Source organism: Acanthisitta chloris, unplaced genomic scaffold, assembly GCF_000695815.1.
Source record: "Acanthisitta chloris isolate BGI_N310 unplaced genomic scaffold, ASM69581v1 scaffold71, whole genome shotgun sequence".
NCBI lineage: Eukaryota > Metazoa > Chordata > Aves > Passeriformes > Acanthisittidae > Acanthisitta > Acanthisitta chloris.
In genome coordinates this window covers 10,163-24,631 of record NW_008657399.1, presented here as the reverse complement: position 1 = coordinate 24,631, position 14,469 = coordinate 10,163, and the positions used below count along the sequence as shown (strand labels likewise).

At 43.6% G+C, this 14,469-nt stretch overlaps 1 protein-coding gene across 1 annotated transcript; it reads left to right on the top strand.

The window, feature by feature from the left end:
* Nucleotides 1–8,426: 8,426 nt before the first annotated feature.
* LOC103811688 (gastrula zinc finger protein XlCGF7.1-like) lies at nucleotides 8,427–10,825 on the top strand (the record flags this gene model as incomplete). Its single annotated transcript, XM_009084676.1, has 2 exons — nucleotides 8,427–8,499; nucleotides 10,295–10,825. Coding segments are annotated over exons 1-2 (604 nt in total), but the record flags the coding sequence as incomplete, so codon positions are not given.
* Nucleotides 10,826–14,469: the final 3,644 nt, after the last annotated feature.

Below are 14,469 nucleotides of genomic sequence, written 5' to 3'. Positions count from 1 at the left end.
GAATGCCCCTGCTGGGAAAGGCTGGCTTGAGCACTGATGGCAAAGAAGGTGATGCATCAAGAGACTCAGAGCCTGAGGAATTTCAGGATATCCTCAGGTTACATTCTTGTGAAAGGAATTCACTTTTTCTCCACAAGCACCAGTGTCTGTGTACAAAATGAGATGGAAGATGCAGGTGAAACCAACAGACACATTAACACTAGAAGCTACATCCCATATCAGCCAAAGGAAAACTGACTGAAGCTTAGGGCAGGATGTGGCTACCCTAAGACAATCCCTGAATGCTTCACACCAACCCCCCATGCTCAGAACAGGCCTGACACATAACATCAGTGCTAACCATGCCAGGGAACTCCTCAGATTTCAAGGGTCCAGAAGAAATACCACTATATTTTGCCATCTTCTTTCAGCTCTCTAACAATATGAGGTCTCATGTTCAATGGTTTTAAATCTTTCTCTAGACACAAGTAAAAATGTTTTGTTCTATCCCCCTCTCTCCTGATTTCCCATTGCTGCTTCCCTTCTTGTGATAATTGTTAAAATAGACCTTTTTTTTTTTTAATAGAGCACCTTGTGGTTCCTGTTTGACCCTAGGTTCACATAAAGGTTTGATCCTATGTCCAATGAACTGGGAAGATGTCTGCAATCTCCCTAACGCATACTATATGTAAACTCTGTTTCTCCTGTTCTGCTTGGTATTTCTGCCTGCCTGAAGGCATAGAGAGAAATCAAAGGTCAGCTGTTAAAGAAATCAGGCAAGAAAAGAAAGCAGTTGACCAGCAGAGAGGCATCTTCTTAAGCACAACATTCAGGTACAGAGCTGTGGGAAGTGACTTCTCAGTCCCTGCACTAGAAAAGAAGATCTGCTAAGCTGGGAAAAAGAAAGGCATACATAGGCCTGTCAAAAGCTCTGCCATCTGTAAAAGCAGAGGCAAATTCTGTGTGCTTTGAGGTGATTTGGGGCAAGCAAGGCGAGGCTGCCCTTTTGTGAGGGGAAACAGTGACAGAATAAGGACTTACACAGAGGAGCCTCCCCTGTGGTTCTGTGCTTAAAGATGGGAAAGCACAAACACCTGAATCATAGCTAGGTAGAACTGAGCAGATTGTGGGGAAGGTCAGCTTGAGGTAGAGACATAGCAGCAACAGCCCAAAGCAACATGTGACCAGCAACAGAACAATTGCAAGAGCTCTGGAAAGGAGAAAGAAAAGCAAGTCCAGGGATGAGACAGCAATTACTTGAGTGGTCTGGAGAGTGGTGACCCCTCTCCCATGCAGCTGTTATCACCTCCAAATCACCTCATCTTCCCCATAGCTTCAGGAAATCCAACCCCCAAGTCTTTCTTCCTAGCTGTTCATCCGATTTCAATCTTTTCTGCTCTCACTTTCCCTCACATGTTGGCCTGGTTCAGCCATTCACCTCTGTGATGGCAAAATGCCTTGCTACATCTTGACTTTGGCTGTCCAAAGTCCGTGAGGATGTTTGGACCTGGTATGGCCTGCTCTGATTAACAGGTGGTTTCATTGCTCTTGAGGGGCTACTGTGCTCTGCCATGCTGTCCCACCATCGCAGTGTGTCTCCCAGGCACAGAGTTGTCTATCTGCAGCTACAGATTTTCTCGAGCAAGCCTTGAGAAGGAGGAGGAAAACCCAGCTTCTCCTAGGAAGCTGGCTCCTGTGCTCTCTGCTTCCTAGGCACTCCCATCTGCTCACAAGAAGATGTTCCCAAACAGACCAGGCCTGTGGGAAGGAAACCAGACAGTTGTCAAAGTCCATGAGGACTGTGCAAGCAGCATTACCAGGTGGGTGCATGCATTTTCCACTAAGAAAGCTAGGAAGCACTGGAATGAGAAGATAGAGGGGACAGATGAGAGGCAGCCTACTTGTGAGATAAATCAGGTTTGGCATGGAAGGCTAAAGGCTCTTCAGAGCCTGGGACACAAGGGCAAAACAGACTACTCCAGCAATGCCTCTTCTGGCCTCCCTTTGCTCAATTTCCTAAAATTTCCTGTATTTTCCTGTATTTCCTTTTTTTTTCAGGGATGGGGACTCCTGCTTTTGTGTCTCTGGCTATTCAGACCAATGTTTTGAGGGTAAAGGGAAAACAGAGCCAGGAAGAACAGTCTCCTGTGCATGCAGGGACAATATATTTGATATATCTCAAAAAATGCTTTAGAGCTTGCACATAAAATACTCTTTAAAATTTATTAAACACACAAAACACACCTCTTGTCCAAGATCAAAATAATTTTCTTTTCCCAGTCACAAACAATGAAGCAAAGAGGAATGTAAAAGAAGCTGTATTTCACTCATCACTATTACATATATTTTTTCAGCAGGGGACTGGAAAACTGGATCCCATATAACCAAGGTGGAAGAACTGGGAAAATAATCTCCTCGGAGAAGATGCAGCTCTGTTAGAACCAGATACATCTACCAGTGGGATGGTGTGTCACTGCAGAGTAAGGTCCTGCCACTTCCTCTCATAAAGGAATGGTGAGCACTGAGTGCCCTCCTCTGGCTTTTCAGATTCCTGCAGAAATGTTAGAAAATTAAGACCAATTCTAAGAACATGCTTCAACTCTGGATTCTCTGTCACTCTGAGGAGACAGAAATAAAGGAAGTGTTTAAAGCCAGATTGGATAAAGCCTTAAGCAACCTGGTCTTGTGGGAAGTGTCCTTGCCCACGGCACGAGGCTTGGGACTAGATGATCTTTATGGTCCATTCCAACTTCTTAACATTCTAAGATTGTTGGGGTCCTTGCAAGGGACAGACTACAGCACACCAATATGATGCTCTGATAGCCAACTTTATTTAGGGCACCTAACAGTATTTATAGTAAAATGTCTCCCGTACATGCAGCTACATGCTGATCACACAGCTCTGGATTTGTTGCTCCACTTGTCAATGCCTACAATTCTTACTTATGATATGTTACATGTTTAAGCTGCATCCTGCTCTCACATCCTGGGAAACTGATAACAAGAGCTACACAGTGTCCATGAGAACCTAAACAACAGCACTATTCTCAGCTTGTTAGCAAGACGACTTATCTATAAAGCAGTAAAACTAAAAGTAAACCTAAAAACCCCTGGCAGCAGGAGAGAACAAGACCATTATAAGGTGTTGGATTGAAGACACAGGAATGCATGAAGATAGAAACAAGTTCAGCAAGACCTATTTTGTGTGTCTTGTTTTTAATTGCTTAAGCATTCCTTTAACCATTGCTCAAGTTACAGCTCCTCTGCTAGCCAGGCCCCAACATAAGATGCTATGAAAGGAAGAGAAAGATGAAAAGGAGAGAAGGAAGGGAGATGAGAGAACAAAGAACACTAGGGTGACAGTTTTTATTTCAGAGGTGTCATTCATCCCACCAGGTTTCACTTACACCAATGATGTCTCTGGGACTGAGCCAAAGCTTTGAGCTCCCCCTGTTTGTCCTTCATGCTGCATGCATGGGTATAGAAACATTTCAGGTGTGGTTTGTCATAGCTGACACTTCATGGAGTAGATTGAGTGATCCCATTAGTGCTCACTTCCTCAAATTTTGGCACACAATCCCTCTGCCTATCACTGGCCAGCCTGGTTTTGTCCCTTTCCCCCTTCCAATCTAGCTTAAACCTCTATTCACCAGCCCTGCTAGCTCCTGTGTTAGAACCCCTTTCCACACCCATCAGGTGTCAGCAGACCAGGTGTGGTATAAATCACCTCAAGGTCATAAAACCCAAAGCTTTTGGGGTGATATCAGCCTCAGAGCCACGTGTTGATCTGCAGGATCTGCCTGTTCCCTTTGATATGTTTCCTTCCTACTGAAATGATTGAGGAAAACTCTACCTGTGCTCCTGATCCTTCAACCAATCATCAAAAAATGGCACAGGCTGTCAGGCTATCATCAGAGAATGCCTTGGCCAGGAGGATCCTCCTGGAGTGAGCATTCCAAAGAGCTGCCGCTGCTGTTGCCTCATCAACTGATTGTCTTCCACAATTACTCAAAGCAGAAGAAACAAAAGTTTATTTGTTTTTTTTTGCTTTGGTGCCCATGAACAAACTTACCACAACCTTTCTTTCTGACCTGATAGAGTGGGAAAACACTTCTGTTGTCCCCACCATACATGTGGAAATGTTTTCTGATTTATTCCCAGTGCTTCTTAAATGGCTTTGCCTAGTAATTGTTCTGCAACCCTTACGCCCAAATATTGCTTCGTTGAGATAAGTGTTGACCAGGAGAATCAGCCATTACAAGAGAGAAATTAAGTTGTGCAAGTAAGAAGCTGTGTTCTATGAGATGAAAAAACAAGAAGGATCAGTGAACTCCATACCCACAGTGTGTCCAGTATAGTCAGCTGGAGGAGGAGAAAGCCTTTGCTAAAGTCTTTCATGGGAGCACAGCTAAAAATCTTGACAAATAAATTTCAAGGAGCAAGTGGTAAATGGGAAATAAGTGCTAGTAATTGTGTTCAGCTTGTTGCCTACCAGCTGGTGGCCTGGAAAATAATCCCAGGTAGGGAAGATGGAACCTGAGATCAAATTGCCAGTAAGGCAGCTGTGGGAGCACAGTGAGAGGAAGGTTAATCTTTACATGCCAATGCAAAAGGTGCTGATTCTAGGACAGGACAACCTCAACCTCACAGAGGGTGGAGGGACAAAGAAAAAGGATCTATAGTTGTTTGGGAATGTGTTCTTTCTGTTGCTTGGAATAAATATCTTTGGAGTGGCATGGCTGAAGGAAATCAAAATGAAGACAGTCACTCCCTGGGTAAGGAAAATCTGGGAAGATCGACAGGGATCTAAGCTAAGGCTTTGAAACATAACACTCACAGAGGTGAGTGTCACCAGAATGACAAAAGTAAAAGGCTGGAGGATGGTTTGTTGTGGATAATTTATAGTAGTTTAATTCAGAATAAAATAACTTATAGGGATTTTAATCATAGTTTAAATCACCAAGTGAGCAAATTTGAATTAAGTGATGTTAATCACATTTTGTAGGCATATTTTTAAAGGATTTTCTTCCCAGAAGGTTGATTCTCATTGTTTGCTGAAGATTCAGAAATCCTAAACTAAGAACACAAAATAACATTGTTTGTTTGTTTGTTTGTTAGCAAGGAGAACACATTACATAGACACACAAGTGGTTCTGTAAATTAACATGCATTCAGTTATTTATGTGACTCACATAAACATGAAATGTCATGATTTTGTAAACTGTTGAATTGCATTTCCTATTTACTAAATAATTCCCTTGTTTATTCCAGACTTGACAAGATGTTTGTGGAATTGGAATAGTGGAAAATTACCCCCTAGAATTTTCAATTAGTCTTGAAAATGAATTATGATGAAGAGATCGAAGAAATGCTTTGTGTTTAAAGTTGAGGTATTTATTAAACAAAGCTTAGGAAACTGAGGTGTCTATTGCAATAAATCCCACACCTAATGATTGCTCAGATAGGAAGAGGACACCAAGCTTTCTGACTTGAATATCATCTAAATTTGTGGATGATTTTCTCCAAGACTTTTGCAATAAATGTACTGTGCTTTGATTTTGCCAAACCTCAAAATGCATCTACAATATACTACCAAAACCGAAATACATGGAGTAAAAATAAATGTGCTTCCCACTGGAGCGAATTGCATCAGTGCTATTCTAGACTGAAAGTTGATTGTGGCAGGAAACACCATTTCATTTGGTATTTTACATTACCTAAGTACAGTTGTGTCATTTTTCATAAGACTGAACCACTGATTTTAAGAGAGGAAAAAATTATTTTGATCATAACTTATGCTTCTTCATTTAAGGAAAGAAAGATGCTCAAGCTGATAAATTTGTTATCCTCTGGTGACCTGACATGCCATTGAGATCCTGGGCACCTGCACATTCCAGAAAGCTCTGCTAAGACAGAAAAACAACCAGTTGGACTTTGCATAGAATCAGAGATCCACAGAATGGCCTGAGTTGGAAGGGACCTTAAAGATCATCTAGTTCCAACCCTCCTGGGCAGGGACCCTTCATGAGAGAAGATAATGAGTTGCAACACAGTCTTGTCTTTGTTCTCTATTTAAGCTCTGTGTATACAAAGAGCAAGTACATAAGTCCTTCCCTCGCCATTGTTTAAAGCTTTATGTGGGTAGAAATACAACAGTTTGTAGGTTACAGCAAGAGTCTGGGGTGTTTGTACCTCAGGGATTCTTATGGCCATTATTATATGCAGGTAACTCTTGGATCTGTTCTCTGACAGGTCATCCATGATCTCTGCTTACACACTGGATGCTTTATTTTTCCTGCAGTAGGTGTCTGCCTTTCAGAGCAAAAGGAGGAGGAAGTGAAAGGAAAGAAAAGGCACCTCTGGAAGAAAGGATTGTCAGCAAGATTTAGTTTTCCTCTCAACCTCTGCCTTATGAGGAAGGTGAACTGTTGCCTCTGGGAGAATTCCTTAATCTTTTCACTGAAGATGAGGAGAGTAAGAGATGGTGTAGGAAGGGAGTGGATTTTACTCTTGTTGCCTTTGCAAGCCAATACGATGATATTTGTACCTTATTTCTGGAGTTGTGAAAGAGTTTCTACAGCATGTATTTATTCTTCTAAAGACTTCTAACAAAACCAAAATACTTTTTTTGGAATATCAGCTTTGACAGACCATCTTTTTAATTATCTTTTGGAAAGTCACAGCCATCAAAATCAATATTCTCTTATAATGTGGGTGCAGAATATTTTGTTTCCACATTAGAATGGAGATGTGCAGCTTATCTTGTTCACTGAGTTCTTGATCTGTGTGCACATGGTATGGAAAGGTCAGTGAAAAAGAACTGAGGATATCCTGGAATAAAACAGGCAAGCAGAAGTATGGGGCAGTTTAAGCTGTGGAAAAGGCCAGTTCATGGAAAACCTGTGGGTGAAACTCAGTACCCAGAATCCAGGAAAGGAAAGAGCAGAGCCCCAGAGTCACTTCTGCCCTTCTTTGGTGTGAGCCTGCAGCATTACACTTGCAGCATGTGCAAATCCACAAAACACCACTGTGCTGGTTTGAGCTGAAATAGAGCTAACTTTCTTCACAGCAGCTAGTATGGGGCTATGTTTGGGTTTTGTGCAGAACACAGAGTTGATAATGCAGAGATGTTTTTGTTATTGCTGAGCAGAGCTTACACAGAGCCAAGGCCTTTGCTGCTTTCTGTACTGCCACACTGGCAAGGAAGTTGGGGATGCATGGGAGACTGGGAGGAGACACAGCTGGGACAGGTGACCCAAACTGACCAAAGGGATATTCCATACCATAGGACATCATGCTCAGTATATAAGGTGGGAGGAAGAAGGAGGAAGGAGGGACATCTGGAGTGATGGTGTTTGTCTTCCCAAGGAGCTGTTACATGCTGGGGCCCTGCTCTCCTGGAGATGCTGAACACCTCCTGTCTATGAGAAGCAGTGAATTAATTCCTTGTTTTGCTTTGCTTGTGTGTGCAGCTTTTGCTTTCTCTGTTAAACTGTCTTTATCTCTATCTTTAGCTTTTACCCTTCTGATTCACTCCCCCATCCCGTTGGTGGGGGTGTGTTAGTGGCTGCACGGGGCTTGGCTGCTGCCTGGGGTTAAACCACGACCACCACCCACCCAAGCACGTTCTGGGGGAGCGTGTGGTGTCAGGGAGGTGTGACTGACCCGCAGAGCACAGCACTGAGCGCAGGGCAGTGATGCCTTCCAGCCTATTTCCCCACCCCTGGCTCCTGCCTGCTGGCCAGGGAGCCTGACAGCATGGGAGAGGCACTGAGGGTGGTTAACATGAAGGATGGGCACCACATCCATCTGCCCGTCAGTCCTCTCTGAACTCCTGCGTTTCAGGGTCCTCTCCTCGCAGCAGAGCTGCGCTATGTTCTCTGTGGCCACAGCTCAGGTTTTCCTCTTTGCCCTCCCTGCCCAGCTGCGCCGCACCGGGCACTGAGAGCCGTGGGGAAAGGCAGCAGCTGTGCCAGGGCGAGGCTGCCCATGCCCGAGGGGAACAGCACGGCCCCGGGAAGGAGGCGGCTGAGAGCGGGACCGGCGGCTGCAGAGTGGGAGGAACTGCGAAGTGAGGTGGGAGGGAGAGTTGGGAGGCGAGTGGGGCTGCGCTGGGGCCGGTGCAGCCCTGGGGGTGTCGGTGCGGTCCTGGGGGTGTCGGTGCGGCCCTGGGGGTGTCGGTGCTGGGAGACTGAGGTTAGGGCAAGGCGCTGTTTGTCACGCTGGGCTCTTGGTTAAACTCTTCAGTTGGCGAGTCCCCAAGCTTTAGGCCTTTCTAGAGGGCTCATTTCTGTTCAGGCAGTGGCCCCGTAGCCTGTGCAGGTTTGCCCCTTTCAGGCAGCCTGTGGCTACTGCCGAAATACGCTGCACTGGTGTCTGTCCCTTCCCCATCTCCTCCCATCTGTGTGGAAAAGCTGTCACTCTCCAGGTCTCATCTCCTCTTCTAGATGGAGCCAACAGTGGAGTCCATATTTTCTGTTTTCCAGAGCCCTGAGAAGAGTGATATTGCAGGATATACAGGTGAGCTGTAAATTCTGATAGCTAAACCCTAGGGGGAAGCTTAAGAATCCACCAAGTGGTGCTGGGGGCATTGCATTCCTTCTCAGCTGGCTGCTCTGCCCTGGGATGCTGGGATGGCACAGCGTGCTGGGCGCAGGGAAGGCTGTCAGTTGTATTCCACATTTCTGCTGTGGGTTTCTAGCACCTCTGAAGATAAGGCAGTTGAGTTCATTTGGAGTGAAGGAAAGCCTGCACACTTCTCTTTTTCAGGCTTTTCCACAGGTGGGGAGGGTCTGGGGGAGATAGCTGCATGTGCAATACATGACTCCCCAGCACTAGTTGTGGATGAGAATGGAGAGTTGTTTGGTTCCCATTTCACTGTTTGAGGGTCTCTGCATGGATCTTGGGAACATTGGCCTCTTGGCTGTAGCACAAGGAATGACTGCACCTGCCAGAGAGTCTTCTTCATTCCTCTGGGAGAGAGCTATCTCCTGGGTATAATTCCTTGATGTGAGAGATAAGACTTCCTCCTTCAGTAAGTTTGTTTATTTTATTGCTGGTATTTAAGTCTTGGTAGATGTGGCCATGTAGAGAGAATTTTTCCTCTTCATGGACATGTTACTTAGGAATTTTACTCTTTGATGTCATAGAGGTAGGACTGAAATTGCACTGCAGAGTTTGGTCTTGAATGAAGATAGCCCAGTTTGGTTTTTTGTGGGGTTTTTTGGTGTTTTTTTTTTTTTTGTTAATGGAATAATCAAACTACTTTTGTGTAAAATGTATGAGTAATATTTTAACACTCGATCAGGCATGCTGATTGCTAAGTCCTCTATTTGAATTGATGGTAAACATTTGAAGATGCTTGCAAAAATCAGACTTGGATAAGTGTGCATCAGGGGGTACTTACAGTTCTGTTAATGCTGAACTGATGTAAATGTAAATCTAGTCAGCAGAGTAAGACAGCCAAAGCTTACTGCGGGGTGTGTGATCATGCATGCTCATTTGTGAAACAAATAGGTTGCATTCTTTAGGTAAGAAAGGGCTGTGTCTGAATGTTTCCTGTGAGAAGCTTCAGAATGCAATTTATTTAGCTTGTTAATACAAAGAAAGTAGGTGTTGTGCTAGAACTAGATATGAAAAGAGATAGTTAATTGGGAATTACTTAATTTTCTATCAATAAAATTCCTTTGACTTCTGATGTATAAATATATTGTATCCTTATAGCAATTACAAATGTTGGTGTGACAATTGGGGGAAAAAAACTTTATATGCCAATCTGTAAAAGACATAATTTAAATTTTTCTATTAAATATGAACTAACACAAGTGAGAAACAACCTAAACCTCCATGTTGGTTATGCCTAATGAAGATTAAGGAGACTCCTGTGCTGAATGATCCCTGCCCAAATGCACAGCTTTAAAACAGTATCAGTGCTGGTTTAGCAGGCTGCAGAGCTTTTGAGCAAAGTCTGCAGGAGCAGATATCTCACCCATCACAAATACCTACTTTTAGCTGTTTCAGCATGTTCCTTTTCCTTCCTTCATTTTGACAGTCTCCATTTGCCATTCCCTGTGGGAAAGAAGAACAAGGAAATGGGGAGGGGAAGGAAGAGAAGAGGTAGGTTTCTTACCTCTCTCTTCTTCTCTTTGCCAGTTTTCCCCCTCAATTTTCTTCTTATCTCAGTCTTCAAAATTTCCCTCCCCCTTTGGAAGAGGGAAATCTAGTGTAAGATGAAGCTAGGCCTAGGAAATTCAGTTATTTTCCAGTTATTGTCTTGGGGATGAAGGAGTGTTAGATTGCTCTCTTACTCCATCAGGGCACTGTACTTTGAGTAACCATGAGGAAGAGAAAGGCATCCCTGCAGATCTCAAGCAAGATATACTGCCTCAGCTCCCTGAAACCCACAGCCCAGAGAGGGGAGCAGCCTGTAATGAACCCCCTCACCAGAAAAGAGACTCCAAGAAACTCGTCCTCGTTGATGGCCAGAAACTGCTCTCCGAAGAGAAACCCTTCAAATGTCCAGAATGTGGGAAGGGCTTCAAGGGGCACTGCAGGCTCCTGAACCACCTGCAGATACACACAAGAGACAAAACATTTGTGTGTGGAGAATGTGGGAAGGGCCTTAGCAGCAAGGCCAGCCTGGTGGCCCACCAGAGAGTCCACACGGAGGAGAGACCCTACAAGTGCAAGGAATGTGAGAAAACCTTTAGCCGTGCCTCAAACCTCCTTGCTCACCACAGAACCCATATGAAAAAGAAAGCCTTTTCCTGTACCACATGCAGAAAAAGCTTCAGTGACAACACAGCTCTCTTGCAACATGAGAGAGTCCATGCGGATGATAAGCCCTGTAGGTGTACAAAGGGTGGAAATAGCTTCTGTTTAAGCTCTAACTCCATCACACATCAGTATTTGAGAGAGAGACCCAGTGAACACCTAGCAGGTAACTGAATTAAGATCTGTTGCATTTTATGTCAAGCTCATGGGAGATGTGTGAGGTACCCTGGTCTCCACTTGTTCCTAAACACTTCTTCCTCCTTGCTGTGGATACACTTCTTCCTCCTTGCTGAGTGTTGAGTGGGGTTTTTGTTTGTGTGCATTTCCCCATGTTCTTATATATATATTTATCTCTGTCATTGGAAGAAGTGCCTTGAAAATGCCAAAGTTATAATCCAGGTGTTGTCATGAAGGCTGACAGGGATCTTAGACTCTTCAAAGCTCTCAGATCCCACTAATTCCTGCTTTGTACTGTTACCTGATGCCCAGGCCTAGATCTTCACAAGTGTATAGCCGACGAAATGCCAAGCTTAGGGAAGTGGAAGGGATTTGGACTGAATCAGACCCTTGGTAGTCTATAACAGCTATTTTTTGTTTACATGGATATTAAATTAGTAGCTCTTTGTTGTCTGCTGGCTATCCCTTGGGAATACTCTTAGCATAACACAGGCTGTCAGACAAGGTGATTGTTTCAAGTAGGGAATTTTCTGGATTTTGCAGCATTTCATGTTCTTGTAATGACCAGGAACTCTGAGATAAAAACTGACATTGTGGGGTTTTTTCATGTTGTTGCACCTTTACATAGGAAGTGCCTTTATACTTGGTAAAAAATGTTTTAATTTTCCTGTTGGGTCTTGCCTAGACACCCATAGAATTGTTCTGGGTGTTGGGATCTTGACCACCAGACCGTGTAACAGCAGGGCAAGGAAGACCTGAGGCCACATGACAAACAGGTGTTTTGTGTGTGAGGCTTTTCTCTGGGTTTTTTTTATCATTTTAGTTTAGGGGTTTTTTTCTCCTGGTGGAAAAAAATCTGGGCTGAAGAGCCTTCCATCTTAGCAATGGAAATATGGTGAAGTTGTAATGAATACTAATGAAGTTTATCATGAAATGGCAAAACTGAATTCCTAGGTAGAGGGTTTGAGGTCTCTCAGTCCATAGATACAGAGAGATGCCCGAGTAACTCTAGCTGCTAATGAGCCTTAAAGATGGGACCTTGTTTCTAACTTGATGGCTTTTAATAGGTTAGGGGGGTTTTGATGTCAGAGTTTGTAATTCATAAGAAAAAAGGTCTCATTTTTGCCCTGGCAGTTGGACTATGATTAATATCAGGTCAGTCTAATACTGTATCTGCTAGTACAGCAAGTGTGCAAACACAAACACATTTCTGCTGAATCTTAACTGTCCTGTTCCTTAACAGATCCCTTTGCTTCCTTCTCACACTGCACCAAGCCGCTCCCCTCCCCCCCAAAAAAGCCCCAAACCACAAAGGTATGAGGGAAGCAAGAGCAAGGTATCTTTGTTGTGCTAAAATCAAAATCTGTCATGTTTCAGGTGACTGTGTCTGCCTCATCTTTGTTCTGGTTCAGCTTAGTTTGGACCAAGATGTGACTTGAACGAGGTTTTAAGTTTAAAATATGGGTGAGAGCAAGGGTCAGTATTGACCAGCCATGTTTGCCATGCTGACCTAGCAACTCTAGACTTACATTGTCTGCCTTTTAGATGCAAACCAATCTGAATTTACATCTCTGCATCATAAAGAAGAGCAAAGGTGTGGTGCAGAGAAACAGGAGACAGATCACTTGAATTCTGTTTTTGAGGAGTGTAAGTATAAAAAGACTTCCAAATTTCCATGCAGTGTATTTTTACATAACAAGCATTAATGTTCTCTTCTCTTTGTACAGTGAAGAAGATGAGGGAAAACATGGATATGCTGCTTCTCAATCAGCAAAGTCAGCTGCAGGTCCTGCAAGAAATTCAGAAACAACTGAATATACTCCTCCCAGGCAATGCTCTCATTAATTCCAATGTTTACAGCTTAGGACTTATGCTAGGGCAGCAGGCAACTGCAGCAGCATCGATTCCTTGCCCCCTCCTTAATCCCAGCAGTTTTCTCCACGGAAGTGCCAGGGTCTCATCCCATTTATCTGCCTCTGGAATTCTGCCTACTAGTCAGCTCTCACTCTCTCGAGATCCTGCAACTTTTGCAACTTGATCCGCTTTGTGCTGTGAATGTGTCCACAGTGAGGACACGTGACTACTGATTTGTAAAGTTTTGTCACTCGGACATGTGATCTATGTTGTGATGTTGGAGTTGTTGTACCTGTGAAGTGCTGACTCAGACTTGCCTCAGATGCATCAGAAAGCAGCAGTTGATCCAATTCCCTGGGGGCCCATTCATTTGCTGTAGGATGCAGAGGCTTTGGCCAGTAAGGAATTTTGTCGGGGCAGCTCATGAGATTATCACTGGGGTGTAGTTAAATCCAGCATCCATATATAAGATCATGCATAAAACTGAAACTTACTTTTCTACCTGATATGTCTTTAGCATGTACTTGGGCAATTGTACCTCTCCCAATGAGCTGAAACTAATGATAAAGCATCCCTGAGGGTTTTATTAATCATCTCCTGTTAAATCTGATTTATATGGAGGAAAGCCACATGCTTATGTAATGGTGTTCAATTTAACTGCACCTCTATTCCCAGCATCCATTTGCAAGAGCTTCCTTCCTTCAGGATGTCTTTAAATTAGGTGACTTTAACTTGGCTGATTCATAGGCAGCATCACTGATAAAACTACAAAATAGGAACTTTCTGGTTTTGTTTAAAGCAAACAACTCTTCCTTCCTGCTCCCTAAAAGTACCCCCAAAAAACCAAACCAGCAAACTCTCTTGCCAAAAAAACTCCCAACAAATAAAACGCAAAAAAAACCCTCCTCAAAGCAAAAAAATTAACATCCCCCCATCAAAATACCATCTCTGAGGTTTACCTTGCCTACTAAGAGTTTGAGGAAAAGCCAAATGGGTTTATAGGGCACTTGTTCTTTTGTTCAAAAGTTAGTTGAGTCTGGTTTTAGATATTCTATCCATGTAATCATCCTACTTGGATTATTGCATGTGATTGACTGTTGTATATTAATTCACTGGGATAAATAATTACTGTTTGAGGAGGAACACTGAGAGGCTCAGGTGCACCATCTCGTGAAGTCTGCAGAGGAATTAGGATGTTTTCTTTTCCATTTCTGCAGGTCTGACATGGAGCTTGTCAGGGGTTGGAATGTGAAGAGTTGTAAGACCTATTAGTCTGTTCTGCCTTGTTTCCAGCTGTGGTGCAGGCTAGTGGCAGTGTCTGGAGCCTTTGAATTTCAAAAGTGCGAGAAAGCTAATTTACCTTTGAACAGCAGCTGGAATAAAGCAACTCTGGGGCTTGTTCCTGTGCCAGTCTTTCTCTTGAACTGACTGAACTTGAGCTGTGTTCGTGGGTTGTTGGTTTTGTGGTTTGTTTTGGGAGTTTTAAGATGTCCTGTTAAAATGATGTACTGTTAGTAATTAGTAAAACATCTTTTAGATTTTAAGAATGGGAAACACTACTTCTCTTAACAAGTCATCCTGATGGTGACAGTCACATTCTGGCCCAAAGAGAAGACTATGGGACCAGGTATGACACTCTTTTGGGTGACTACAGACTGTGAAAATCACACACTGGTTTTTATTATG